At 42.4% G+C, this 27,406-nt stretch overlaps 2 protein-coding genes across 3 annotated transcripts in view; both read right to left on the minus strand.

The window, feature by feature from the left end:
* The window catches only part of ift122 (intraflagellar transport 122 homolog (Chlamydomonas)), a 103,508-nt gene that overhangs the window by 75,007 nt on the left and 1,095 nt on the right, over window positions 1–27,406 (minus strand). For both annotated transcript variants that reach the window (XM_026251627.1, XM_026251626.1), the window contains exons 3-9: window positions 19,050–19,134; window positions 18,886–18,964; window positions 18,675–18,751; window positions 17,536–17,602; window positions 17,315–17,461; window positions 15,834–15,909; window positions 12,811–13,002 (exon numbers count right to left, since the gene is read on the minus strand). In XM_026251627.1, the coding sequence (XP_026107412.1) occupies window positions 12,811–13,002; window positions 15,834–15,909; window positions 17,315–17,461; window positions 17,536–17,602; window positions 18,675–18,751; window positions 18,886–18,964; window positions 19,050–19,134 (723 nt within the window). The remainder of the gene's footprint in view (window positions 1–12,810; window positions 13,003–15,833; window positions 15,910–17,314; window positions 17,462–17,535; window positions 17,603–18,674; window positions 18,752–18,885; window positions 18,965–19,049; window positions 19,135–27,406) is intronic.
* On the minus strand, window positions 9,956–10,793 carry LOC113079378 (protein enabled homolog). Its single transcript, XM_026251631.1, has one exon. It carries the CDS (start codon window positions 10,473–10,475, stop codon window positions 9,978–9,980), a length of 498 nt encoding a protein of 165 aa, XP_026107416.1. The 5' UTR covers window positions 10,476–10,793; the 3' UTR covers window positions 9,956–9,977.

Raw genomic sequence — 27,406 nt, forward strand, 5'->3', positions numbered from 1 at the left:
ATATGAACACATTACAATTGTTTTGTGACTACAAGTCTTTCTTCTCAAATGCTATTGAGTGGTCGCGAACGCGGATGGGAGAATGGCGCATATTTGTTTTGTTTTTTTTGAGCAACTGGTGCCCCCTCTGGGAGTTGGTGCTCTACGAAGACTGCATACTCTGCATATAGGGAGCGGCGGTACTATCTGGAAGATATATTCCTCAAACCATCGTACAAGTGAAGGTGATGCTAGTCCTTCAAGAATCGCTCAAAACCTTTTCAAGTGTACAGTTTCCTTTTATTTCATCTTGAAATAAATATTTCTGAATTCTGAATCAAACTGGGTTGTGTTTATTGATTTATTTTATAAGACAACTGAAACTTTAATCTCCTTTGTAATATATGTGCTTTTAAACCAAGAACAATGTAATTAGAGATGTATTCCTGCTTAATAATGACTATTATTAAGGGAAAAGGCTTTATAATCATGAACTATTTACTAATGCTTAGCTAATGAGTGCAGTTATTATAAAGTGTTACCAATGCATTTACTAATGTTAACAAATTAGACATTATTATACAGTGTTACCAAACCCTTTAATAATTTATTAGTGTTTTGTAATGATTTTAATGACCTATAAGCATTTGTGAAATAGTTTTGCTTGCATTGCAGCTTAATCTGTCAGTTGAAGAGTTTTACTGTTACATCCATGAGATTAATAAATGTCATGTCATGTCACAGGTTGTCATAGGTCAGTATCAAATGAGTTTGAAATTATAATTTGCAGCACAAATAAGGCTTCTTAGGATGTTTTTAAATCCCAAAAACTGTCAGAAAAGGATAAGGCCTAAGAGATTTCTTAACCTGTAATGAAAGGAAAAAAACACCACCATTAGCAACAACAAAAAATATAACAATTTAAAATATAGATTTTTTTTCCTGATTATTAAAGGAATGATTAGGTCTCTCTCTCTCTCTCTCTCTCTCTCTCTCTCTCTCTGCCAGACAGCCCCTCCCTACAATCCACACACACTGTCAGTCACCAAAGATTCACAGTCACCAACCCCCTCACACTCACACTCCCCCTCCCTCTCCCCCTCCCTTTCTTCACACAGACGGAGTGGCCAGAGTGAGATCATGTCAGTTGAGAAGTCTGACAGTTTTTTCTTTTCTTTTATCCATACAGTGTTGTAAAGTCATGAAACTATGCATATTTCCTCATAATGATTTGATCTCTGTATGAAAACATGCCTTGAAGTGTTTGGAAGCTGCAATTTAGACATACAATACAATTAATGTTTCCCTTCTTACTGTCATTTCAAAAACTCACCACGTCAAAACCGTTCAAGCTAACCAAAATCCGTTCGCAATTTAAGTTCCTCGATGTTGTTTCTTCATGTAGTCAAAGTTTGGTGTGTATAGTGTACTTCCCATGTGAGGAGTATGCATTAATTCACAACTGTAAAATCTCAAAAATACACATTCAAATCAAAATAGCTGACTTCCTGTTGATCGTAGCTTATGACTGTGAATTAGAAAGTTGTCCGTCTTGATAAGAACAATTTAAGTACCGAGTTTGGTGTCTGTAGCTAAAACTAAATAAAATGCATTATTATTATTATTAGCTGTACACTTGCTAAACATTTTTAAATATAAACTTATGCAATTGTGTGTGTGTATATATATATATATATATATATATATATATATATATATATATATATATATATATATATATATATATATATATATATAAATTCAAGTGTACAGTTTTCTTTTATTGCATCTTGAAATAAATATTTATGAGTTCTGTGTTTGTTTATTTTATTTATTTTATTTTTTATTTTACATTTTTTTTAGGGAGATTACAGCCTTTAATCTCCTCAAAATAAATGTGCATATAAACCATGAACAATTTAATTATAGCTGTATTTATAAAATGCTTACTAAAATATTAATTTTGGGAGAAGGCTATATAAAGCATGAACTGACTATTTACTAATGCTTAGCTAAGAATTGCAGCTATTATGAAGTGTTACCAATGCATTTACTAATGTTAACAATTGAGACATTATTTTAAAGTGTTACAAAATCCTTAAATAATTTAAAAGTGTTTTGTTATGATTTCATTAACCTATAAGCATTTGTGAAATAGTTCTGCTTGCATTAAAGCTTAGTCTTCATCTGTGAGCTGAACAGTTTTACTGTTACATCCTTGAGATTATGTAAATTCAAATAAATGTCATGTCACAGGGTGACAGAGGTCAGTATCAAATGAGTTTGAAATTATTATTTGCAGCACAAATAAGGTTTTTTAGGATTTTTTTTAATCCCTGAAACTGTCAGAAAAGGATAAGGCCTAAGATATTTCTTAAGATGTAATGATAACAGCACAATTAGCAACAACAACAAAAAAATAACTATTTAAAATACAGTTTTTTTTCTGGTGATTAAAGAGATGTTTAAGTCTCTCTCTCTCTCTCTCTCTCTCTCTCTCTCTCTCTCTCTGTCTGTCTGCCACTCAGCTCACACCCCTCCCCCACTCACACTCACACACACACACAGAGTCAGCACACAGAGTGACAGAGTGAGATCAAATGTCTGACAGTTTTTTAATTTTCTTTTAATCATACAGTGCTGTAAAGTCATGAAACTATGCATATTTCCTCAGAATCACTGGTTTTCTAAATTAAAAATGTTTTTTAAAGGTTTGGAAGCTGCAATTTAAAAATACAAGACGATTAATGTTTCACTTTTTACTGTCATTTCAAAAAATCACCACGACAAAACCGTTCAAGCTAACCAAAATCTGTTCGCAATTTAAGTTCCTCGATGTTTTTTCTTCATGTAGACAACGTTTGGTGTGTATAGTGTACTTCCCCTGTGAGGAGTATTCATTAATTCACAACTGTAAAATCTCAAAAATACACATTCAAATCAAAATAGCCGACTTCCTGTTGATCGTAGCTGATGACTGTGAATTAGAAAGTTGTCCGTCTTGAAAAGAACAATTTATGTACCAAGTTTGGTGTCTGTAGCTAAAACTAACCCCCCCACTTTTGACAAAAGGTGGCGCTATAGAGTGCCTCCTTCACGCCCTTTTAAAAGCTTTTGCCATTGTCTAGCTATCACTAATACTGATATGTGTTTTGAGTTTCATGTAAATCTGAGCTTGTTGTCTGCCTCAAACTCACCATAACAGAACATTCAAGTTTGACACGTTGCCATGGCAACACTATATCAGATATCAATATCCCCACAACAGATTTACATCGGCCGTGTTTTGTCATTATTCTGATGAAGTTTTAAGTAAATCGAGTAAAAATAAGATGCTGAATTCAAAGCATTTGGAAAATGACACACTTCCTGCTGCCAGTTGGTGGCGCTATAACGTTGACTCTTAATAGCCACATATATACAATCGGTATCATACAACGAACAAACCCATGAAGTTTGATCAAATTCAGGAAATGTATGTGGATGTTATTAGACATTTCCTGTTTCTCATTTCTCGCCATAAGTTCCATGCCTCGCCACGGGCAAACCGTTCGAGATATCAAAAATCCCCTCGCAATTTTTCATCCTCAATGTCTTGAGATCATGTTCACCGAGTTTCATGGCGAACGGGTTGAAAACCTCAGAGGAGTATTTCAAATTCCAGAGCATGCTTTTTTTAAACAGCCCTGAATAGCTGACTTCCTGTTGGGCGGAGCCTATGACATAAAGTGTGAAAGTTGTTCGGCTCAATGAGATCTATAAGTGTACTGAGTTTGATATAAATACATGCAAGTGTGTGTGAGCTATGGTTCAAGAATTCTGACTGTCTTCCAGGGGGCGCTGTAGAGCCCCTGTGCCACGCCCGGGTCCCAGCCTCTGCGGCGTCCTGATGGCCGCAGATTCCAATGTGTGTGCCAATTTTCAAGAGTTTTTGAGCATGTTAAGGCCCCCAAAACACCCCGGAAGGTTTAATAAAAAATAAAAATAATAATAACAAGAATAATCCTTAGAAGAACAATAGGGCTCTTCGCCCCTTCGGGCTTGAGCCCTAACTAGTTAGCTTTGTCCTTGACAGGGTACAAGATAACTACTAATCTAAAACATGACATTTCTGAAATGGTTTTATTCAAAAGAAATAGTGGTAAATGAAATACTATGAAATTAATATAAAATATGAAATATACAAAAGACGTATGTAACCCTAGTTCCTCGAAGGAACGAGACGCTGAGTCGAACGCTTTGGGAAATGCCTTTGGCAAGACCGACTCTGAATATCGCATGCAAACTGACCAATGGACGGGCGTGAAAAGCACGTGGGGTGGTGTGTGTGTGTGTGGGGGGGGCATGTACTCCATAAACCATCTGTGTACTGCTATGTATTTTTGTGTTTATGGCCACAAACAGAATATGTTTTTTTTTATTATAATGTCAGCGCTCATGACATACAGTATGTCCGTCTATTACAGGTTAGAAGAGCAGGAGAAACTCAGAGAACTACGTTCACTAAACATGCAACTGCAGCAACAATTTAAAGGAATAGCATTGGGATTGGGGAAGACTAAGTTGTTGGAGTACTTCAGCTGTGATCTTTGTTGTCATGTTTTCCATCATCTGTCATATTTGTGATATGTTTGTTTTCTTTCTAACTGTCAAAGATCCCGGAGCCCCAAGCCCAAAGGAGACCTTACAAAGTAAGGAAGTAAGGATACACATATATATATATATATATATATATATATATATATATCAAATATATTGCTCACAGTCACAGATATCTGAAATCTATTGTGGTCCATATTTACCAAACTATAGGCCCTGATGTTAGAGACAAATATGTATATTTATATATGTATATGTATATATTATTTTGTATATAGTTGCTGAGTCTGGCTGTTTGAATGAGGTGGAACCATCTGTAGCTTCAAAAGGAGATGAGGTACAGCATTGCCCCCCCTTACGAAAAAAAAGTATACTTCAAGTTAATTTTATAAAGTATACTTAAGTAATGTTTTAAGTATATTTTTGAGAAGTATATAAAATGTAGACTGAAAGTATACTTTCTTATTTTTAGTTTAAAAGAAGTATACTAATGGAACATCTGAATAAACATTTTTGTAAGGGTCGTCATCTGTGTGCATGGATTAATATAAGAACCCCCAACTGCAGTACACTTAAAGTTTTTAATACATTTTGTATGCATTTGTACAATCTAATTCCTAGATTATTTTTGTTTTTAATTTTGTCAGATACACTTGGGGGGAGATGTTCGAGTACACAGAGAGGCCTGGTCAAGGATTCAAACAGCACAGGAGATTTTCCTATTTATGAAGGAGTTGGCAGTGGCAATCTGGGGCACTAAGACTCTGGGGAAAGAAGTCTCACAGGGAAGGAATGCCCCACAACCAAAATCCCCCAGAAACTTCAGACATTAAAAGGTAGCAGTAAGCCACAAGGTCTTTGTGGGGTGCCAAGTACTGGGTTACACAGTAATACATTTTATTTGCTCTGGTGCAACACAAACTTCAATATCTATCTGTTCATTTCTTTTCAGTCTGCTTCAAGGAGTGGCTTGACAAAAACAATGTGGAGGAGAAGGAGTTGCAGGCCAGATGGGTAAAGGCCGGACGGTTCATCACAGAAAAAATAATGGACATTAAAAAAAAAAAAAACCTTTAAAATGTGTGTTCAATTTGTGCCAAAAATTCTTTGTACTACACATTTGTACTCGTCAACAGTAATCTGATAACAGTTGACTACTTTTTCAGGTAAATGACTAAATGTTGATGTGTATGTTCTTTGTTTATATGAATTTGTTCTGTCATCCTCAGTATCATCTTAACTGTCGTCTCGTTCTGTGCTCTCGTTCCGTGCTCTCGTTCCGTCGTCTCGTTCTGTGCTTTCGTTCCGTGCTCTCATTCTGTCGTCTCGTTCTGTGCTCTCGTTCTGTCCCCTCATTCTGTCCTCTCTTTCTGTCCTCTCGTTCCGTCCTCTCGTTCTGTCCTCTCGTTCCATCCTCTCGTTCCGTCCTCTCGTTCCGTCCCCTCGTTCTGTCGTCTCGTTCGGTCCTCTCGTTCTGTGCTCTTGTTCCGTGCTCTCGTTCCGTCTAACAGTTGACTACTTTTTCAGGTAAATGACTAAATGTTGATGTGTATGTTCTTTGTTTATATCAATTTGTTCTGTCATCCTCAGTATCATCTTAACTGTCGTCTCGTTCTGTGCTCTCGTTCCGTGCTCTCGTTCCGTCGTCTCGTTCCGTCGTCTCGTTCTGTGCTTTCGTTCCGTGCTCTCGTTCTGTCGTCTCGTTCTGTTATCTCGTTCTGTCCCCTCGTTCTGTCCCCTCATTCTGTCCTCTCGTTCTGTGCTCTGGTTCTGTCCTCTCATTCCGTGCTCTCGTTCCGTCCCGTCATTCTGTCCTCTCGTTCTGTGCTCTCATTCTGTCATCTCGTTCGGTTCTCTCATTCTGTCGTCTCGTTCTGTCCTCTGGTTCTGTGCTCTCATTCTGTCCTCTCGCTCTTTCCTCTCGTTCTGTCGTCTCGTTCTGTCCTCTCATTCCGTGCTCTTGTTCCGTCCCGTCATTCTGTCCTCTCGTTCCGTGCTCTCGTTCCGTCCCCTCATTATGTCCCCTCACTCTGTGCTCTGGTTCTGTCCTCTCGTTCCGTGCTCTCGTTCTGTCCTCTCGTTCCGTGCTCTCGTTCTGTCCTCTCGTTCGGTTCTCTCGTTCGGTCCTCTGGTTCTGTGCTCTCGTTCTGTCCTCTCGCTCTTTCCTCTCGTTCTGTCGTCTCGTTCTGTCCTCTCATTCTGTCCTCTCGTTCCATGCTCTCGTTCTGTCCCCTCATTCTGTCCTCTCGTTCTGTTCTCTGGTTCTGTCCTCTCATTCCGTGCTCTCGTTTCGTCCTGTCATTCTGTCCTCTCGTTCCGTGCTCTCGTTCCGTCCCCTCATTATGTCCCCTCGCTCTGTGCTCTCGTTCTGTCCTCTCGTTCCGTGCTCTCGTTCTGTCGTCTCGTTCTGTCCTTTGGTTCTGTGCTCTCGTTCTGTCCTCTCGTTCTTTCCTCTCGTTCTGTTCTCTCATTCTGTCGTCTCGTTCTGTCCCCTCATTCGGTCCTCTCGTTCTGTGCTCTCGTTCTGTCCCCTTGTTAAGTGCTCTCGTTCTGTCCTCTCGTTCCGTCCTCTCGTTCCGTCCTCTCGTTCCGTCCCCTCGTTCTGTGCTCTCGTTCCGTTGTCTCGTTCCGTCCTCTCGTTCTGTGCTCTCGTTCCGTCGTTTGTTCTGTCATCCTCAGTATCATCTTAACTGTCGTCTCGTTCTGTGCTCTCGTTCCGTGCTCTCGTTCCGTCGTCTCGTTCTGTGCTTTCGTTCCGTGCTCTCGTTCTGTCGTCTCGTTCTGTCATCTCGTTCTGTCCCCTCGTTCTGTCCCCTCATTCTGTCCTCTCGTTCTGTGCTCTGGTTCTGTCCTCTCATTCCGTGCTCTCGTTCCGTCCCGTCATTCTGTCCCCTCGTTCTGTCATCTCGTTCCGTCTCTCGTTCTGTGCTATCGTTCTGTGCTCTCATTCTGTCGTCTCATTCCGTCCTCTTGTTCTGTCGTCTTGTTCCGTCCTCTCATTCCGTGCTCTCGTTCCGTCCCCTCGTTATGTGCTCTCGTTCTGTCGTCTCGTTCGGTCCTCTCGTTCGGTCCTCTCGTTCCATGCTCTCGTTCTGTCCCCTCATTCTGTGCTCTGGTTCTGTCCTCTCATTCCGTGCTCTCGTTCCGTCCCGTCACTCTGTCCTCTCGTTCTGTGCTCTCGTTCCGTCCCATCATTATGTCCCCTCATTCTGTCCTCTCGTTCTGTCATCTCGTTCCGTCTCTCGTTCTGTGCTCTCATTCTGTCGTCTCATTCCGTCCTCTCGTTCTGTCGTCTTGTTCCGTCCTCTCATTCCGTGCTCTCATTCCGTCCCCTCGTTATGTGCTCTCGTTCTGTCGTCTCGTTCGGTCCTCTCGTTCTGTCCTCTCGTTCCATGCTCTCGCTCTTTCCTCTCGTTCTGTCGTCTCGTTCTGTCCTCTCATTCCGTGCTCTCGTTCCGTCCCGTCACTCTGTCCTCTCGTTCTGTGCTCTCGTTCCGTCCCATCATTATGTCCCCTCATTCTGTCCTCTCGTTCTGTCATCTCGTTCCGTCTCTCGTTCTGTGCTCTCATTCTGTCGTCTCATTCCGTCCTCTCGTTCTGTCGTCTTGTTCCGTCCTCTCATTCCGTGCTCTCGTTCCGTCCCCTCGTTATGTGCTCTCGTTCTGTCGTCTCGTTCGGTCCTCTCGTTCTGTCCTCTCGTTCCATGCTCTCGCTCTTTCCTCTCGTTCTGTCGTCTCGTTCTGTCCTCTCATTCCGTGCTCTTGTTCCGTCCCGTCATTCTGTCCTCTTGTTCCATGCTCTCGTTCCGTCCCCTCATTATGTCCCCTCACTCTGTGCTCTGGTTCTGTCCTCTCGTTCCGTGCTCTCGTTCTGTCCTTTCGTTCCGTGCTCTCGTTCTGTCCTCTCGTTCTGTCCTCACGTTTGGTTCTCTTGTTCAGTCCTCTGGTTCTGTGCTCTCGTTCTGTCCTCTCGCTCTTTCCTCTCGTTCTGTCGTCTCGTTCTGTCGTCTCGTTCTGTCCTCTCATTCTGTCCTCTCGTTCCATGCTCTCGTTCTGTCCCCTCATTCTGTCCTCTTGTTCTGTTCTCTGGTTCTGTCCTTTCATTCCGTGCTCTCGTTTCGTCCTGTCATTCTGTCCTCTCGTTCCGTGCTCTCGTTCCGTCCCCTCATTATGTCCCCTCGCTCTGTGCTCTCGTTCTGTCCTCTCGTTCTGTCATCTCGTTCCGTGCTCTCGTTCGGTTCTCTCATTCTGTCGTCTCGTTCTGTCCTCTGGTTCTGTGCTCTCATTCTGTCCTCTCGCTCTTTCCTCTCGTTCTGTCGTCTCGTTCTGTCCTCTCATTCCGTGCTCTTGTTCCGTCCCGTCATTCTGTCCTCTCGTTCCGTGCTCTCGTTCCGTCCCCTCATTATGTCCCCTCACTCTGTGCTCTGGTTCTGTCCTCTCGTTCCGTGCTCTCGTTCTGTCCTCTCGTTCCGTGCTCTCGTTCTGTCCTCTCGTTCGGTTCTCTCGTTCGGTCCTCTGGTTCTGTGCTCTCGTTCTGTCCTCTTGCTCTTTCCTCTCGTTCTGTCGTCTCGTTCTGTCCTCTCGTTCCATGCTCTCGTTCTGTCCCCTCATTCTGTCCTCTTGTTCTGTTCTCTGGTTCTGTCCTTTCATTCCGTGCTCTCGTTTCGTCCTGTCATTCTGTCCTCTCGTTCCGTGCTCTCGTTCCGTCCCCTCATTATGTCCCCTCGCTCTGTGCTCTCGTTCTGTCCTCTCGTTCTGTCATCTCGTTCCGTGCTCTCGTTCGGTTCTCTCATTCTGTCGTCTCGTTCTGTCCTCTGGTTCTGTGCTCTCATTCTGTCCTCTCGCTCTTTCCTCTCGTTCTGTCGTCTCGTTCTGTCCTCTCATTTCGTGCTCTTGTTCCGTCCCGTCATTCTGTCCTCTCGTTCCGTGCTCTCGTTCCGTCCCCTCATTATGTCCCCTCACTCTGTGCTCTGGTTCTGTCCTCTCGTTCCGTGCTCTCGTTCTGTCCTCTCGTTCCGTGCTCTCGTTCTGTCCTCTCGTTCGGTTCTCTCGTTCGGTCCTCTGGTTCTGTGCTCTCGTTCTGTCCTCTCGCTCTTTCCTCTCGTTCTGTCGTCTCGTTCTGTCCTCTCATTCTGTCCTCTCGTTCCATGCTCTCGTTCTGTCCCCTCATTCTGTCCTCTCGTTCTGTTCTCTGGTTCTGTCCTCTCATTCCGTGCTCTCGTTTCGTCCTGTCATTCTGTCCTCTCGTTCCGTGCTCTCGTTCCGTCCCCTCATTATGTCCCCTCGCTCTGTGCTCTCGTTCTGTCCTCTCGTTCCGTGCTCTCGTTCTGTCGTCTCGTTCTGTCCTTTGGTTCTGTGCTCTCGTTCTGTCCTTTCGTTCTTTCCTCTCGTTCTGTTCTCTCATTCTGTCGTCTCGTTCTGTCCCCTCATTCGGTCCTCTCGTTCTGTGCTCTCGTTCTGTCCCCTCATTCTGTCCTCTCGTTCTGTTCTCTGGTTCTGTCCTCTCATTCCGTGCTCTCGTTTCGTCCTGTCATTCTGTCCTCTCGTTCCATGCTCTCGTTCTGTCCCCTCATTCTGTCCCCTCGCTCTGTCCTCTCGTTCCGTCCTCTCGTTCTGTCCCCTCGTTCCGTCCTCTCGTTCCGTCCTCTCGTTCCGTCCTCTCGTTCTGTGCTCTCGTTCCGTCCCCTCGTTCTGTGCTCTCGTTCCGTTGTCTCGTTCCGTCCTCTCGTTCTGTGCTCTCGTTCCGTCCTCTCGTTCTGTCTCCTCGCTCTGTGCTCTCGTTCCGTGCTCTCGTTCTGTCCTCTCGTTCGGTTCTTTCACTCTGTCGTCTCGTTCTGTCCTCTCATTCTGTCCCCTCGTTCGGTTCTTTCGTTCTGTCGTCTCGTTCTGTCCTCTCATTCTGTCCCCTCGTTCGGTTCTTTCGTTCTGTCGTCTCGTTCTGTCCTCTGGTTCCGTGTTCTCGTTCTGTCCTCTCGTTCCATGCTCTCGTTCTGTCCTCTCGTTCGGTTCTTTCGTTCTGACGTCTCGTTCTGTCCTCTGGTTCTGTGCTCTCGTTCTGTCGTCTCGTTCTGTCCTTTGGTTCTGTCGTCTCGTTCTGTCCCCTCGTTTTGTCGTCTCGTTCTATCCCCTCGTTATGTTGTCTCGTTCTGTCCTCTCGTTCTGTCCTCTCGTTCCTTCCTCTCGTTCCGTCCCCTCGTTCCGTCCTCTCGTTCTGTGCTCTCGTTCCATCCTCTCGTTCTGTCCTCTCGTTCCATGCTCTTGTTCGGTCCTCTCATTCTGTCCTCTCGTTCAGTCCTCTCGTTCTGTGCTCTCGTTCTGTCCCCTCATTCTGTCCTCTCTTTCTGTCCTCTCGTTCCGTCCTCTCGTTCCTTCCCCTCATTCCGTCCTCTCGTTCTGTGCTCTCGTTCTGTCCCCTCGTTCTGTGCTCTCGTTCTGTGCTCTCGTTCCGTCCTCTCGTTCTGTCGTCTCGTCTGTCCTCTCGTTCCATGCTCTTGTTCGGTCCTCTCGTTCTGTCCCCTCGTTCCATGCTCTCGTTCTGTCCCCTCATTCTGTGCTCTAGTTCGGTCCTCTCGTTAAGTCCTCTCGTTCTGTCCTCTCTTTCTGTCCTCTCGTTCCGTCCTCTCGTTCCTTCCCCTCGTTCCGTCCTCTCGTTCTGTCCCCTCGTTCTGTCCTCTCGTTCCGTCCTCTCGTTCTGTCCCCTCGTTCCGTCCTCTCGTTCTGTGCTCTCGTTCCGTCAAAACGCATTTTTGGCACAAATGGAACCCCATAGTGAGCACTTAATTAAGATCAATTAGCCCTTTGCCGAGCCCCGCCCACCTTAGTTACTGTTGCTACCTCCGACAAACAAATGGTCAAACACGACCAGCGAGACATATTGCCATGTCGGGAAGAGGTATACCAGTGCGTGTCAGTGACCTTTTTGGAGCAATACCTCCGCGATATCCTCCAGATCGAGGCAAAAGGGGTTACAGTATGCAGTGGAGGGATACATTAAAAATATAAAAATATGCAATGAAGGAGACACGACTACTATCGAGGCTAATGCTTACCGGTCTCAAGCGAAATCTGAGAAACCCCATGACCTGTACCTCAAATGCAACCAGCACCACCGTGTGGACCAGTCATGCTGGTCATTCTCTTTCATATGTTATGGTCTATTATTGTCTATTGCGAGTAGCAATTTTGTTCAAATACAAGGATATGTTAGCTAGCTAAACCTACATGTGTGTCAAAGCCATTCAAAGCTAACTAACATTTCTCTGTTGTTTTGAGAATCAGGATCAGAATGTTTTATTTCCATTGTTGATGAACAGAATTCACAAATAGAAAATTGCTTTGGCTTAAAAGGTGCATAACAGATAAAATAATAAAATGAAATACATAAAATAAAATATAAGGCATTCAGATATCCATTTTATTTTATTATCTGTAATGTTCGACGCATTTAACTGGGAGTGGGGCCGTCCACACTGTTTTATCCATTGTAGGCACCGCTCACGTTGTGTTTTCGGCTCTGGGAATGGGAAGAACACAACTCCTCCAGACAATCTCTCGGGGTATCTAATGTCCGATTTACAAACGCCGCGGGCGCACCGCTTCACCATCTTGCTTGGAGTCAATGTTTGTTGGAGCTGCTCACATAGTAACGGTTGCTATGATGTGTGATTGGGCAATGGTCGTTCTGGGGGAGGGGCCGGCGAAAGGCTTATTGTTGCTAATGTGTTTTATTGTAATTTGCTTGTCGATCCAGATGAGTGTTGTTTTTTGTTAAATAATTGATATTATTGTATTAATGTATTAATGTTTACTTGTTATTTTCATGATTTTCATCATAACACAATTCATTGTAGTTGTCCAGCATTCCACCCTGGTGAACAGACTCCCATCCTTAACATTTATTACTGTAGACCAGCATAGTTTCCAATGTGTGTAACCAGCATCCAATGTTGCTGCTGGTGTGACCAGCATGGGATGCATTTAATAAAAGCATACAGCAAGCATACCAGCACCAAAACACAACATATGCTGGTCTGGCTGGTTTCTCCAGTCGGGCAATGGGAAACATTTTTTTGTTACAGTTATTTATAAATTGCCCAATAATAAGTAAAAGCAATGCTGTGTAATTTCATTTGATTATATGTGATTCAGAAATATATTTGTGAGATTCACTGACTCGGAGCACATCTAACCCTCATGAATGAATAATCCTATAATAACTGGAGAGATGTCTGACCACATAGTTGGAGTCTGGTTTGACTCGGCAGGTCCAAACCCAGGAGCTCTGTTCCCCGATGGTGCCCAGCCGAACCCCGTCTTTAGTGTAGAGTGAGGCCTGCTTGTCTGAGCCGCCCATCACGATGTACTCGCCCTTAGAGAAGAAGCTGACGCAGCACGGGTCAAAGTTCAGCTGCCGGTCCTTCCCAATCTGCAGAAGACAAAACTCACGTCAGCATGGGAAATATACCCTGGCTATTTTAGTGTTTTCTTCAATGCATCACATTAACATGCTGAACTACTCTCATCTAACAGCAAATCTTACATGCTATTCTAACCTTCTGAGGTCATTAGAAACACAAACTATACTTTATTATTTTATATATTACTCTGATTAAGGAGCACTTAAAAGGTCATGTTTTCTGAGACAGCAGCTCAGGTCCAGTCATCATCTGAAATAGTGGGGGATCACATAAAACGATGTGATAATCCACGAGTCGGGACTTAAACTCGGGTCACCTGAAGTGCCACTGAACTGAATGACAGTGCCTTAGCTTTAGGCTCAGCTCTGACAGGACATGTGAAGCAGATCTGCAAAACTATGTGTACAGCATAAAGCCAAAGGGTCACAATTCTCACTGTTAATTAACTATTAATTATTACTTCATAAACTCCCAATTGCTGCTTAATAATGTACTTGTTAAGTTTAGGTGTTGGGTAGGATTAGGGATGTAGAATAAGGTCATGAAGAATATTCAATATGTTAACAATATGTATGCTAATAAGCATTTATGGGAACTCTCTTCTTGAAGACATTTGACATTTGGTTAAGCTGCCATTTAAAGTTGTTAAAAAGTTAAAAGCATGATGGCTTTAGGAGGCAGATGTGCATTTTGAAATGATCTCGGAGCATGAAACGTTTTTTTCGAAGCAGCCCAAAGCCTACAGCTACGGAGCCCCACAGGGGTCATATGCAGGAGTAAACAACGGTGAATTCTGACTCTGTGCCAGATGATGATGATTACAAGCTCTGAACCTGAACTTCACACGTACTCCTGCTACTCAAGCACTTCTCACTGCCTCCTCAGGACAAACCACAGAGCAGCTTTGGATAAAAGTGCTGAATGAGAGTATGTAACGTCATTCATTCAGTTCCCTCTGGATTAAATTAAGCCATACTTTTTCCTGAACATCCTACTGAAACAGATAGCAGAAGTTAAACAGGAAGAGTATGTCACACTAATGCTGGGTACACACCAAAAGATAATCGGGCTGATTTGGGGCTGATTTCCCCCCTTCCAACAATCCTAGCTATGTCCCTATTATCTTGATGGCTCTACAGATGATCTCATCAGATGTTCTCTTGGTGTGAGGTGTGTTAAGTGTGTCCGAACCTGATCAGAAGAACGTCGGAGCCGCCCCAATCACGAATTGCAAATATTCAACGTTTAATATTTACAATCAGAAATCCTGATGTGTGGGGGATCCCCGAGGACAAACACACACGCTCTGGAGATGATCACGTGAAACGAAACAATATCCAATCAGAAGGTGAGATGATGGAAGACGGAAGCAGTCATGACGCAGCACAAAGAGAAACTGATGTGGACAGCAGAGATGGGGGATCAGCTTGATGATGAATGTTTATACTCTACAACGTGTTGTGTATAAAATCATTCCAAACACTACCATTGCAACTTCTTCCTGCATATTGTCCGCCCTGCTTTTTCTGAAGTCTCACGAGATTTTGTGAGGTTTCCTGTGTTCAGTCGGGACTCTGGGTGTGTGTGGTGTGCTGTCTATGTCACATCATGGCACACCACACACTATAGGAGCGAGACAGTTCAATCTAGGATTTTGTGGTATATCACATTTTGAAAATCTCATAAGATGTAAAAAATCTTTTAGTGTGTACCCAACATAACTTTACAGCTATGGAGCTGAGTGGATCTGTGAATGCATGTCTGTCTCTCTCTGATAGTACAGTAAGTGTGTCCTGTGCTTACCCTCGGGCTGAAGTACTCACCACAGCGCTGCTAAAGAACAGCATCTGCCCTACATACACTCATTCTATATACCTTCTTGTTCACCAAGTCACAACTCTGTTCAAGTGCACCGAGGGCAAAAGCTGCTTTAAACAATTCAGTTCATTGAAGTTTACTTATAAATAAAATCTATTTATTTACACTATTTTTGACAGCATCCTCACTTTACAGCATTTTTACACGTGCCTAAAACTCACAGTACTGAAGCTTTGCAAGAAGGTTTCGTGAAGCATCTTGGAGTCTTTACCACAGCTTTTGAGTATTTCTCAGTGTTCTGTAAATGTCTAAATCTCTTGTTGCATGAATTTGACATGATCCATTTCTATTATCACAATGTAACAACAACAACAACAAGTCGTGGTTGTGGGTTCGAGTCTTATACCAGCAGAGATTGTAGAGATTGCTCTCTCTCCCACGACTGAAGTGTCCTCGAGCAAGGCACCGGACCCCAACTGCTCCCCGGGCGCCGCAGTGTGTGTGTGTGTGTGTGTGCGTGTGCGTGAGTGCGTGTGTGTGTGAGTGTGTGTGTGTGTGTGTGTGTGTGTGTGCGTGAGCGTGTGTGTGTGTGGGTGTGCGTGTGTGTGTGTGAGTGTGTGTGTATGTGTGTGTGCGTGAGCGTGTGTGTGTGTGTGTGTGTGTGTGTGTGTGTGAGAGAGAGAGAGAGTGATTGTGTCTGTGTGTGTGTGTGTGTGTGTCTGTGTGTGTGTGTGTGTGTGTGTGTGTGAGTGTGTACTCTTGTTCAATGTGAATGCTGTATGCTGGAATATATTCTGTCATTACCCGGGTGGTGAAATAAAATAAACTGAAAATTATGTTTTTTTTATCTTTAGCATATTATATGTGTGCTGTTGTTGTTTTTTAGTATAGTTTTTCCATGAACATAGCACATACCGAACCGTACCGAGACCGTGACTCTAAAACAGTGATACCAACTGAACCATTCCATCCCTAGTCACCATGTTACTTCACTCTCACTCTTTCACTTTCACACACTTACCTGTTTCCCACTGAGCTGGTAGAAAGACAGCCTCTGTCCCCAATCAGCCACGGCCAAGATATCGTTGTGTTCATCCCTGAAACACACACACACACACACAGCCCAGTGTGACACATGCTTTCACTGAAGACCATCAGTCCTGTCCTGTCCTGTCCTGTCCTGTGTGCTTTCTCTGAAATCATCTGCTGCTGCTTCCTCCAGAGAAGCTCCATCCTCATCCATCACTTACACTAACAGCAGCACCTCAACCAGCTTCAGCTGTTCCTGCTGTCTGAGGATAAGCTTCATACACAGACACAATGCCAGAGAGCAACGTCTGTCTGTGTTCTTCGTCAGTCTGTCTGTCTGTCTGTCTGTCAAATACAATTCATATTCAATAAAGCTTTATTAGTATGACTGTGTAACACAATGTTGCCAAATCATTAGCGTATGTTTTAATAATTAAGGATGGTCTGATCACCTTTTTCAGTATTGGTTGATGCCGAGCTGATACAGAGTTTTTTTTTTTTTTTTTTTTTTTTTTTATGTAGTATTGATATATATGTGTGTGTGTGTGTGTGTGTGTGTGTATAATAATTCTTTCACAATATACTAAATACAGACTACTTCATTATAAAGAAAAATAAACAATAAATATGAAAAATATATATGTACTGTAAATTCATAATAGGGGTGTCACGATATACCAGTATAATAAAGTGATGTTAACCGTGATATTCAAAGCAACAATTATCGATATTGTGGTAATTTATTGTGTGAGGATATACTGGTATTTGTGAAACTGCAATATTTCACATGAACAGTTCTCTTATGATAACCCCACATGTCAATACTCCAGCGCCAGTACCTGGTGGAGCGCCCAGGTGGCAGTATCGTGTCTTAATGCTGACACTGTCATACAAGAAAAATTACATTTAAGTTAAATGTATGCATTTAGCAGATTACATTCCATTCCGGCTAACTTTTTTAACATGTGTTCCCTGGGAATCGAACCCACAACCCTGTGCTGCTAACGCAATGCTCTACCACTGAGCCACAGGAACACAGAAGAAGACACCGCGCTCGCAGCTACTCCGAGGAGAGCCGTGTTCGTCACAGACCTCTATGGACCCCTTAAACGTTTTAGTTGTAGTTTTTCAAAGTTTTATCCCAATTTTTTAAATGTATCACTGTTCCCCAAAGTTCACTCCGGTACAGTAGAGTTGGTTTAATGCATGATATGTCTGTCAGTCTCTCTCAGTCTCTGCAGTACACGTGCCATTATCAGTGGGGGAAAGAGCAAATCTCAAACGTGGAGGGCGAGCCTAGGTTTTCCACTAGTTCATCAATCGCAGAAGGTTTCATTATTTCCGGATGGTTAAAAAAAGTTTAAGAGGACAAAAATAATGTTTCTCAGTATACACCTGTGCGGGAAGCTCTGATATCTGAATAATCACAGCTCACATCATACAGTGGGTGACGATGTTATGAGCTCATCTTACTTCGATGGGTTCCAGGCAATGGACCAGATGGGTGATGAGGAGCCCCCCGGACGCTCAATCTTCACCTTCTCCTCTCCGCTCTTGTTTCTGATGCTCACCACTCCGTTCATCATTCCCAGAGCCAAGTACTGACCGTCATTAGTCCACCTGAGATCACCAGCCAACACCATCACACACCACACAGCTACTACAGTACACTGTGATAAACCTCCTCCACTCACCCACAGCATGTGATCTTACTGCTGACTTTATGTTTGGAGACAGACTTCTGCTCTGGAGACCACAGACCTGCAACACACAGCAAACCTGTCAGAGAAGTGTGTTAAACTGCAGCTGAACAGAACACTGCTGAGCCTCTCTCATCAGACAACACCAGGACATTCATGTATTATCAGTCTCATCAAAGCTGACACTTCCTCCAGTGAAACAGTGTTCTGGTCTGAATCAGGAGAGAAATCTGCACAGATCAAGCAGTGTTTAAACAGATCTAAACACTTATGAGAGAGACAACAGGAGATGTTTCACTGGAGGAAGTGTGATTATGGATTATAGACTATCTGGGACGATGGCCTGAGAGTGCATGTTTTTAGTAAATGTCAATATTTTTAGGTGAACTATTACAGTGTCCTGTTATCACCGGTTATTAAGATGTGTTTCTGATGTTGCACCTGCTGAACAGGTCTGAAACCGGTTGTGATCAGGTCACTGAAACCTCTTACAGACTGAGTCAAATGAATTAAGATTGTTCAGACTCATGCGGTGAGTGGATCACAGAAAACACCAGAGCCAAACCATCAGAAGAGAGCACTACAGGCACTCAAAGATGACCACTAGACGGGTGACACCATTATATCAAAGTTCAGTCTTATTCATTCTGTACAGCAGCAGTGCACTTTATTCAAGATGGCTTCCACATTGACTCTCAGTCAGGAAATTATGAGAACGTGAAGCACAAAAATAAAAAAATAAATAAATAAATATACACACACACACACACAAAAGCTGTATTCTTATATAATATGATTAGTTGTGATTGTTCTTAGATATTGTGGGAGAACATGAGAGCACAGCAGAATTGATTTTGTTAATTTCCTTCTTGTCATCAAAGACCATGTGTAATGCACTATAGTCTTCAAATCTATACTCCTCACAGAGACTATCACTCATATTACAGTCAACAAGGATTCAGATATACTTTCTGAACACACTGTTCTCTTCATAATCTGAATAACTCATCAGTGCCTTTCTTTAGCAGCTGTCAGTCACACACACTGAGGTCTTCAGCGTCTCTGTGGAGGAAACATCCTCTGGTCTCTGTAGCTGTGCACACACACACACACACACACACACACACACTCACCGAAGTCTCCTGAGGAGCACGAGGCCAGCTGGTGTGTGACGGGGTTGTATGCCACACACTGGATTGAATCATTGTGACTAAAAGAGATGAAACACAACACACACAAACACAGATCTCAATGATGGATAGCAGCACGGCATGATGGGAGGTGGACTAAATCAAACACTAAGATATTATAACTGTATGAGTACTACAAACACAGGAAGCCCACGTGTATTTGAGGATGCCCTCCAGTTTGGAGGTCCAGATGATGATGCTTTTATCTGCTGAACCGGATGCGAAGCGTTTCCCTGCAGGAGAGAGAGGAGGAACACACAAGATGCATCACAGTTCTCCAGAAGCAATCACAAACACACACAGGTGTGATATAATTACCATCTTTAGCGTAAGCCACACAATACACCGTGTCTTTGTGTCCTTTCAGCGGCTGAATCAGTGTGCCATCAGCGGTGTCGTACACCTGCACACACACACACACACACACACACGGCAGTCGTCATGATCTGATCAAAACCACCTTAATTGACCCATAAGGCAAGAAATAAATAAATAAAATGAAAAGGATAAATATAGCGCTGTTAGGACGATAGCGAGGACCGTGGGAGGGAGAGGGGGTCTAACCCTAACCCTAAAGATAATTCACTAATAACAGCAATCGGCCAATCAGATCTCAGCTCTGGAACAGGCTGTGCACAAGTGGAAGCACGCTTTAGTCATTTTTCACACAAAAGGATTCTAGCACAACTTTTGAATTTCTTTAAAAAGACAACAGAAAAGTTATGATTTTTCTTTTATCAGAACTGAAAGATTCCCCTGACGTTATGTTATTGTGCTGTATGTGTAACTGTGACGGATTGAGAGACTATAGGAGACATGATATTAGAGTCATCCACTTTGCAAAAACCAAACAAAAACACGTCTTGTGTTCAAAAGCATTCACTGCGCGATGAAGTCTGTTAAAATACCGTTAAAATAACATTATAGCATTTCAAGCAATTAAAGAAAAAGTACCCATGTATGAGTTTTTGTTTTTATATTCATTGCACAAGCAATGTTTTTTTTTTTTTTTTATATCAGTACATGCGCGAGCAGAAATGTGCTATCAATTTTATACAACAGTGCACAGCAACAAGGTGTTTGGTTCCTTGAATGAATCAGGTTCTGAATGAATGGAGTGAGCCAGTGATTCAGTGATTCAACACTTTCCCTGCGTCCCGGTGTGGACTATCCTCCATATCTGCATAAAAGGTATTGAAAATTACTAATATCACATACAATTTATAGTGGGATAGTTTGCACATTGGGACTCAGGCTTGTTTAGTTTCTAATTGAATCAGCCGTTTTGAACAAATCATTTGATTTGAATGATTCAATAAATCAATTAACCAAACAGGGACTTGCTGCCATCTACTGGTGGTTTTACTATCATCATTATTTATCCATGACAGGCCTAAACCAGGCAAGGTTTCAGCACAAAAACACATTTAGCTAAATTATCATTATTGACCAAAATTCCTCAATTTTTTATGCCCAACAGGGGAAATTAAAAGCTTATACAGTAATAATTAATTTAATAAGACCTCCCCAGGAAAGGACATTGACCACACCATCCCCTTGAATTGTTTCCCAGCACTTCCTCCGGTCGGACAGAAGAACGAGAGTGAGCTTGTATCATGGTGAACAAAGATAACTAAATTAGCATCTTAAACTCAGGGACAAGTGAACTTCATTCTTCTCTCTTCATTTGTGTTTCTGAGCAACTCACGAGCTGTGGTTCGTCAGCGCTGCTATATCATTGTCTGTGTTTGTTCGTTCAGTTGTCAGATTGTTCTGGTGCTTACGCTGTGTTCCTTGCAGTTTCACCTTATTTTCCTGGGTTCCAGTCACTTAGTTTGGAGTGGCTGTTTATCTATCAGTGTGTTCCTTGTTGGATTGCGTTAGGAGATCTGCCCATCTGCTCAAAGGGATTTTTCAATTGCAATTGAATCTCGAGTTATCAGTCCTGACATAACGATCTGACCAAGAATGGATTCAGCAAGTGGTGAGTGGAGAAACGTCATTGCTAATAACAATGTTCGTATGGTTCAACAGGATGAACAGATATTGGCTACGGGTCGTGCGGTGCAGGTCTTGGGGACACAGGTGTCGGAGGTTACTGCCCAGCTCCAACGTTTAAGAACGGAGATCAACGCAGTGCCCCCACTGTGCCTACCCCACTGTCTGTTTCCCCTTCCACGGCACGATCAGATCATCACATCGATGCTCAGTATGCAGGTGAGCCACATTTATGCTGAGCTTTTATTACTAAGTGCTCATTGTTTTTCACTCCACTTTGTTTTTCACTCTTCAGCCCAAATCTTCTCCTACGGAGCAATCTAAAGTGGCGTTGATGATCACTCTGCTATCAGGAGCGGAGCGGTGTGGGAGAGCCAATCACCTGCTGCGGCTCGCTCCAGTCCTTCACAGAGGAGTTAAAGAGAGTGTGTGATCCATCTGGGACGTGAGGTGGATCGGAAACTGATGGATATATTTCTGATTCTTTGGCAGCCAAGATCATTTCCTGTGTGCATGGGGTTTTTCTTCATGGGTAAGAAGGATGGTTTCCTGCGGCCTTGCATTGACTATAAGGGGCTGAATAACATCACATGTCTTCAGCGGTTGAGGAGAGCTTCCTTTTAATGAAGTTGGACCTCCGCAACACTTATCATATGGTTCGTATCATGGAGGGGGATGAATGAAGATCGCTTTTAAAACCGCCAGGGGGCACTTTGAATATTTGGTCATACCGTTCGGGCTGTCCAATGCTCCTGCGATCTTCCAAGCACTAATCAATGACGTGCTGAGAGACATGGTTGATCAGTTCATATGTTGACCTGGATGACATATAGATTCTGGTGACCCAATTCCTCAGTTCGTGGTAGAGGCCGACAATTCAGAGGTGCAGTTTATTAAGTGACGCCAGTCAGTGCCTCGTACTCAGCTAGAGACGAACTGTGAATTCTCCTACACATAACTACTCTCTCCTTTGCCTTTATTAGTGGTTGTTACGAGCCGTGAGGTCTGTGTGTGTTGTTGGTGTTTTCTGTCTCTGTTCAGCAGGTGTCCCATATCTTGAGGTTGACGAGATGAGAATGAGGGTGTATAAATTGAGCCAGTGAAGTGCTCTTGGGGTGGTTGTTGTTCTTTTTCCCTGGACAGCTCATGGCAGACTGTGTGAATTTCTGTGTGAATTGTGTGGATTACTGTGTGGTTTATAGCGTGATCTGCTGGGTGTTGATCTTAGTTTTCTCCCCGTACCGTCTGTTAAGGGACTCTGTGGAGGCAGCTGTTGGACCGAGGTTTCTGATCAGCTGGAAGTCGGCGTGGTGAGCAGTGGGCAATCTCTACGTGTGTTTCAGTAACGTAGTGGGAGCTGTGAAGACCATATATTGTGTTGTATGGTTTTTATTGAGCTTCTGTTTTTGTATTTTACTTTATGTATTGCTTAAAGGGTTAGTTCACCCAGATAGCAAATTTATGTAATTAATAACTTACCCTCATGTTGTTTCAAACCCATGAGACAAAGTAGTCCATGTGACATCAGAGGCTCAGTTAGAATATTTTGAAGCATCAAAAATACATTTTTTTCCAAAAATAGCAAAAACGACGACTTTATTCAGCATTGTCTTCTCTTCCGTGTCTGTGTGAGAGAGTTCAAAACAAAGCAGTCTGGATATCCGGTTCGCGAACAAATAATTTAGTTCACCAAATCGAACTGAATTGTTTTAAACGGTTCACATCTCTAATACGCGTTAATCCACAAATGACTTGTTAACTTGTTTAATGTGGCTGACACTCCCTCTGAGTTCAAACAAACCAATATCCCGGAGTAATGCATTTACTCAAACAGTATCTGACTGAACTGCTGTGAAGAGAGAACTGAAGGTGAACACCGAGCCAGATAACGAACAAAACACTGACTCGTTCACGAGTGAAGAACCGGTTGCATCAGTGTTCGGATCACCAGTAGTTCTTTCGGACAGTTCGATTCAATAAACTGGTTGAAGAAAATGGTTCACCGGTTCTTTTGCGCTCAACGTAATGACGTCATTGGTGATGATTGCACTTGATTCAAGCCTTTGGTTTACCCGCGCTCATAACACTAGCACAGAATCAGTTCAGAATCAATCACCAGAAGAATCAGTTCGGTTCAGACGCTCTGTGTGTCGGTCTGCTTCACGCTGAATCACACATGCGCAGTATCATCAGCTCCTCGGTTCACGAATCGGATGCGTCTGACAGAAACGGTTCTTCACTCGTGAACGAGTCAGTCTATTGTTCGTTATCTGATTATTGGGGTCGCTTTGACCTGCGGACATGAAAAACAACCTCAGACTTGGCCACACCGGTGGGCATTTACTACACCGAGCAGTTATTCACTGACAATCTACACAAAATCGATGTTTGTCGATTTTGAAAGTGATTTTGTGTTAGTTGTCGGTAGACTAAGGCTCTGTGTAGTAACTGCCGCTCCACCTGAACCAGTGTTGCCAAGTCTGCGGTTCAAGCAACCCCATACCAATAACGTGATATTTAGCCCCTAAAATGCGGATTTTACCAAGCCAACCTTCCAAAAAATGTATATTTTAACCCCGGGAAGCAATTTTTATCGGGGAACCTCCCGGAAACGCGATAGGGCTAGTTTTGGACGAGTTTGGGAAGCAACTGGGCAGGATTTGTTGTGAAAACCTGGCAACCCTGATCTGAACGCACGTGCTGGAGACACACTTCTAATTACAGGAGCGTCTTTACTGATGAGATGCGCATGAAAATCACATTTGATTTTTTGCACAGCCCTAAGTAATACTCTGGTGTTTTCTGTGTTGCTGCAAAGATGAAGTTGACGATGCAGACTCGCCATGAACGCCAGAGAGAAATGCACATTTCATATGGAGGACATCATCAAACAGTTGCCCGTTTATTTTGGTTTGAATATTTTCATTTAAAAGAAGATATTTCAAGCTTTCTGTAATATATAGCCTATATTTCTCAATTCTGTGAGGCACACGCTGAGTTTAATTCACATGCAATGCCAGTGATCGTGCCGGCGCCTTATTACATTGTCTGCTAGGCTATAGATGTGCTTCTTATTTAATAAATACGAGCAACTGATTGATAAAACATTGATCAAAATTAAGATACAATTTATAAAAAACAAAAATCTTTTAAAAAGAGTTTTCTATAAAACAAAACTTAATGAAGTCGTCACAATCATGTTTTACCAGAAACAGCGCTGTTGCTCCCCACGCAGTCTTCTTTGCTCCTCCATCTCTACGTGCAGACTGAGCTCCTGCGTCATCTTCAACAGTTATTCAGACGATAAAGTGTAGGACTATGTATTTCAAAAATGTGTCTAGTACTATATTAATTACAAAGGTTTAATTGGCATTTTTATTTCAAACGACCCGACCAACCGCGACCCAAATATCATTAAAAATATTTTTGGATGACTTGTAACCACAGGCAACCGCAGGCACTGGCTCATTTTGGATCAACCCGCGCATCACTGGTGTGAATGATATTTAATCTGCTGTATACCTAATATTTCTTATTATTCTTTGATATTTTCAGACCACTCACTGTTACCACTCAACCTGATCCACAGTAAACTCCTAACTTCTGTGTTCTTACTAACACACCAGTGCAGATACAGAATCACCTATGACAGCACAAATACAGTCCTTACCTAATCCTCCTAAACCATTTTATTTCAAGTTACAATTAATTTATAGTTATGGTATAGTTTTAGTTAACTATAACATAACTCATGTGAATGTTCTTGGATTTAAATGTATAAAGAGACAAATTAAATGTTCAAATCTAATCAATATTAGGGGTGTAAACCTACACTGGTCTCACGGTTCGGTTTGTTTATGATTATCATGTCATCGATTCGGTTCAGTTCGATAAATCGATGCATCACAATAGATTGACCATGCACTGCATCCTCAATTTTCACTTCATATTTATAGTTTTGTCAATAAATACAAGCATTCAGATATCTGAACTCTACCTGACGTGATGTGACTTCTGAATCGAGACGTTTGATTCAGCGCTTGTGTTGTTAACATAGATATCATGTGACCAATGCTAAACGAAGCTTCACTTTCTGTCCAGTCACATGCACGATTCACTTTCCATGTTGAAATGTTCAACCCCTCAGATCTTACTTTAGCAGTGAGTTTTAATTCTGACTTTATTTACATTTCAGATACCCAGTCTTACAAGTAATATGAAGAATACAAATGATTTCAGACGAATTCAATACTTGTCATATGCAATTCATATGTGTAGCTACATTATTCTTCTATTAGATCATATTGATGTTCGTACCGGTATTAAATTGCACAGTTTAATGGGTAAATAAATGTATCAAAGACAGAAATTCACAAACACACACACACTGTTAGGCTTTTATATGTGCATGTAACCTGAATCGGTGGAATGTGTGGTAGACCGGCATGTACTGGCCATCGGGACGACCGGGAGATCCCAGTGGGACGCGGTCTCGCCGGGACGGTGCAGTATGTATTTTGTTTTTATCATTATTAATTGCAAATATATTCGTAAGTATATTGTTGTATAGTCCAGTTCCGGCCTTCTGTGTCTCTCTCATGGAGCCGCATGATACTGACAGGTCTAACCGGTGATGAGCACACGTCATGTGTTCACTGCTCACTGGCCAATCAGAATCAAGTTCTAGCCTTGAAACGCGACCGCTTTACAACTGCAATGAAATTCAATATGTTAAATAATAAGATATCTAAGCATAAAGGAGGGGCTGAAAGTTGAGAGCAAGCACTTGAGGCAGATGCCACCAAATGTGTCAAGATGAATACATTATTTGCTGGAAGGCACAAGACTTGAGTGAAGACGTCAGCAGGGCAGGACTTGACTGCTGAGGTGAGACAGAAGTGTAATGACACACGTAACGTTAGGCTGATACGCCACCACTCACTGATCTATATAAATTACATTTACAATTCTCAGATCTCAGGTTCTGTCCATTTTATTACAAAATTCAGACAATACCGTTTTGGCGTCAGAAAATGTGACGTGACAGATCGCTTTAGCGCCTCAGTTCAAGTAAACCGATCATCTGTTACTTTCTGTTTAAAGATACAGTACAACTTACAGAAATGTATATATGCCTCATAAATAATATCGATCAATCAGTCATCAGTCAAAACAGCAGGAGAACAGTTATGTCACACGTTACATTTACCTCAAGAAAGCCGTTTAAAAACCATAGCAGGGCAGTTGAGAAAAATAGCCACAAGAAAGGAGTATTTTGCTAAATATGTGCACTGTAGTACATATTTATTATATTTTCACCTGTCATTAAATAATTGTTATTATAATGAAAACTGCATTACATTTAATTATTTTTAACATTTAATAATACAAGCTGATGCTCTATGTCTCTGTATATTTACAGCATTTATGGGAGATATTTATTTTCAATTTGTAATCGATTGAGAAAAAAATCTCTTAAAGTGCCAGGCAGAAGCCTTATACCTGTCGGTCTGTGTCATTAATGTGAACAAAAGACAGAGAAATAACTCACTGCTCTTGAATAACAGCTTTAACAAGGATATATATATATATATGTGTGTGTGTGTGTGTGTGTGTTAAGTGAAGTATTTTACATTTGATTATGCAATATCTGTACCTGAAAATGGTGCTATTGATGATATTTTTTCTTTTTTTTTTTTATGATATTTTGGAAGTTACATTTTTTATTAACCACCAGATGTTGCTGTTCTCAAAACACTCGAAGCTTTGAATCTTTTCACGAAACAATCAGAGAAATGCTTCACATGGGTCATGTGCCCATCACTATCCCCCACAGATTCCATTATGTGTGACCAGTGTTGCCAGATTGGGTGTTTTGAATTCGATTGTGCGGGTCACAACCGGCTTGGGCGGGTGGGCATAATTTGGGCTGGTTTGGGGTCAGTTTGGCGGTTTTCAAGGATATCAATTGTATAGGCTAATTGGCTAACAAACAAGCCCAAGTGTGCCTGTATTTCACCCAGACAGTCATCAGGTTATGAACACAGACACACTGCATCTCAGAGAACTGGTGCTGATGCTGACGTCCCCTGACCATTCATGAGAGACGATAGCACATCTGAACTGTGTGAGTCATCATATTGCCTAAATATAAGTTTGATGGTAAAGAGTGGGAGAGTGTTTTAACTCTCTAAACGTGACTTACACCTGCTGAGGGAGAGATGACACACGAAGCCTCTGATATCACTGCAACTCCGACATTACAGCACAGTCAAATCATTACATCTAAACCTATTTACACTATATCTGATTTAATATATATATAAACATTAAACAGTCCAGATTAGTATATCATTGTAAGCTGCTGAACTTGTTAGTTTTGACAGCAAAGATACTTAATGTTCTACGATATGAACTTCAGGAAAGACTTGAGGCCGATTCGGACGGTGGACCTCTGTAAAAACACCTCAGTGATAAACTCATGGATTCAGATGGAGATTATTATTGTTCTTCTTCTCTTTTAACTGTTGGATTATCAGTGAATGAGACAGTTTTGACTGTCATGTGTGCATAAACAAGTGTGAAATACCTAATTACGTTGATTTTTTCTGTCACTTATATTGGGCACTTTTATGAATTTAAATTCTGACTGCTGACACTGAAAATGATGCATGGGT

This window comes from Carassius auratus, unplaced genomic scaffold (assembly GCF_003368295.1).
Source record: "Carassius auratus strain Wakin unplaced genomic scaffold, ASM336829v1 scaf_tig00027845, whole genome shotgun sequence".
Taxonomy (NCBI): Eukaryota; Metazoa; Chordata; class Actinopteri; order Cypriniformes; family Cyprinidae; genus Carassius; species Carassius auratus.

What these genes read in the sequence shown, in the direction of transcription:
- LOC113079378 (XM_026251631.1), bottom strand. Translation starts at nt 10,475, where the DNA reads ATGAGAGGACAGAACGAGACGACAGAACGAAAGAACCGAACGAGGGGA.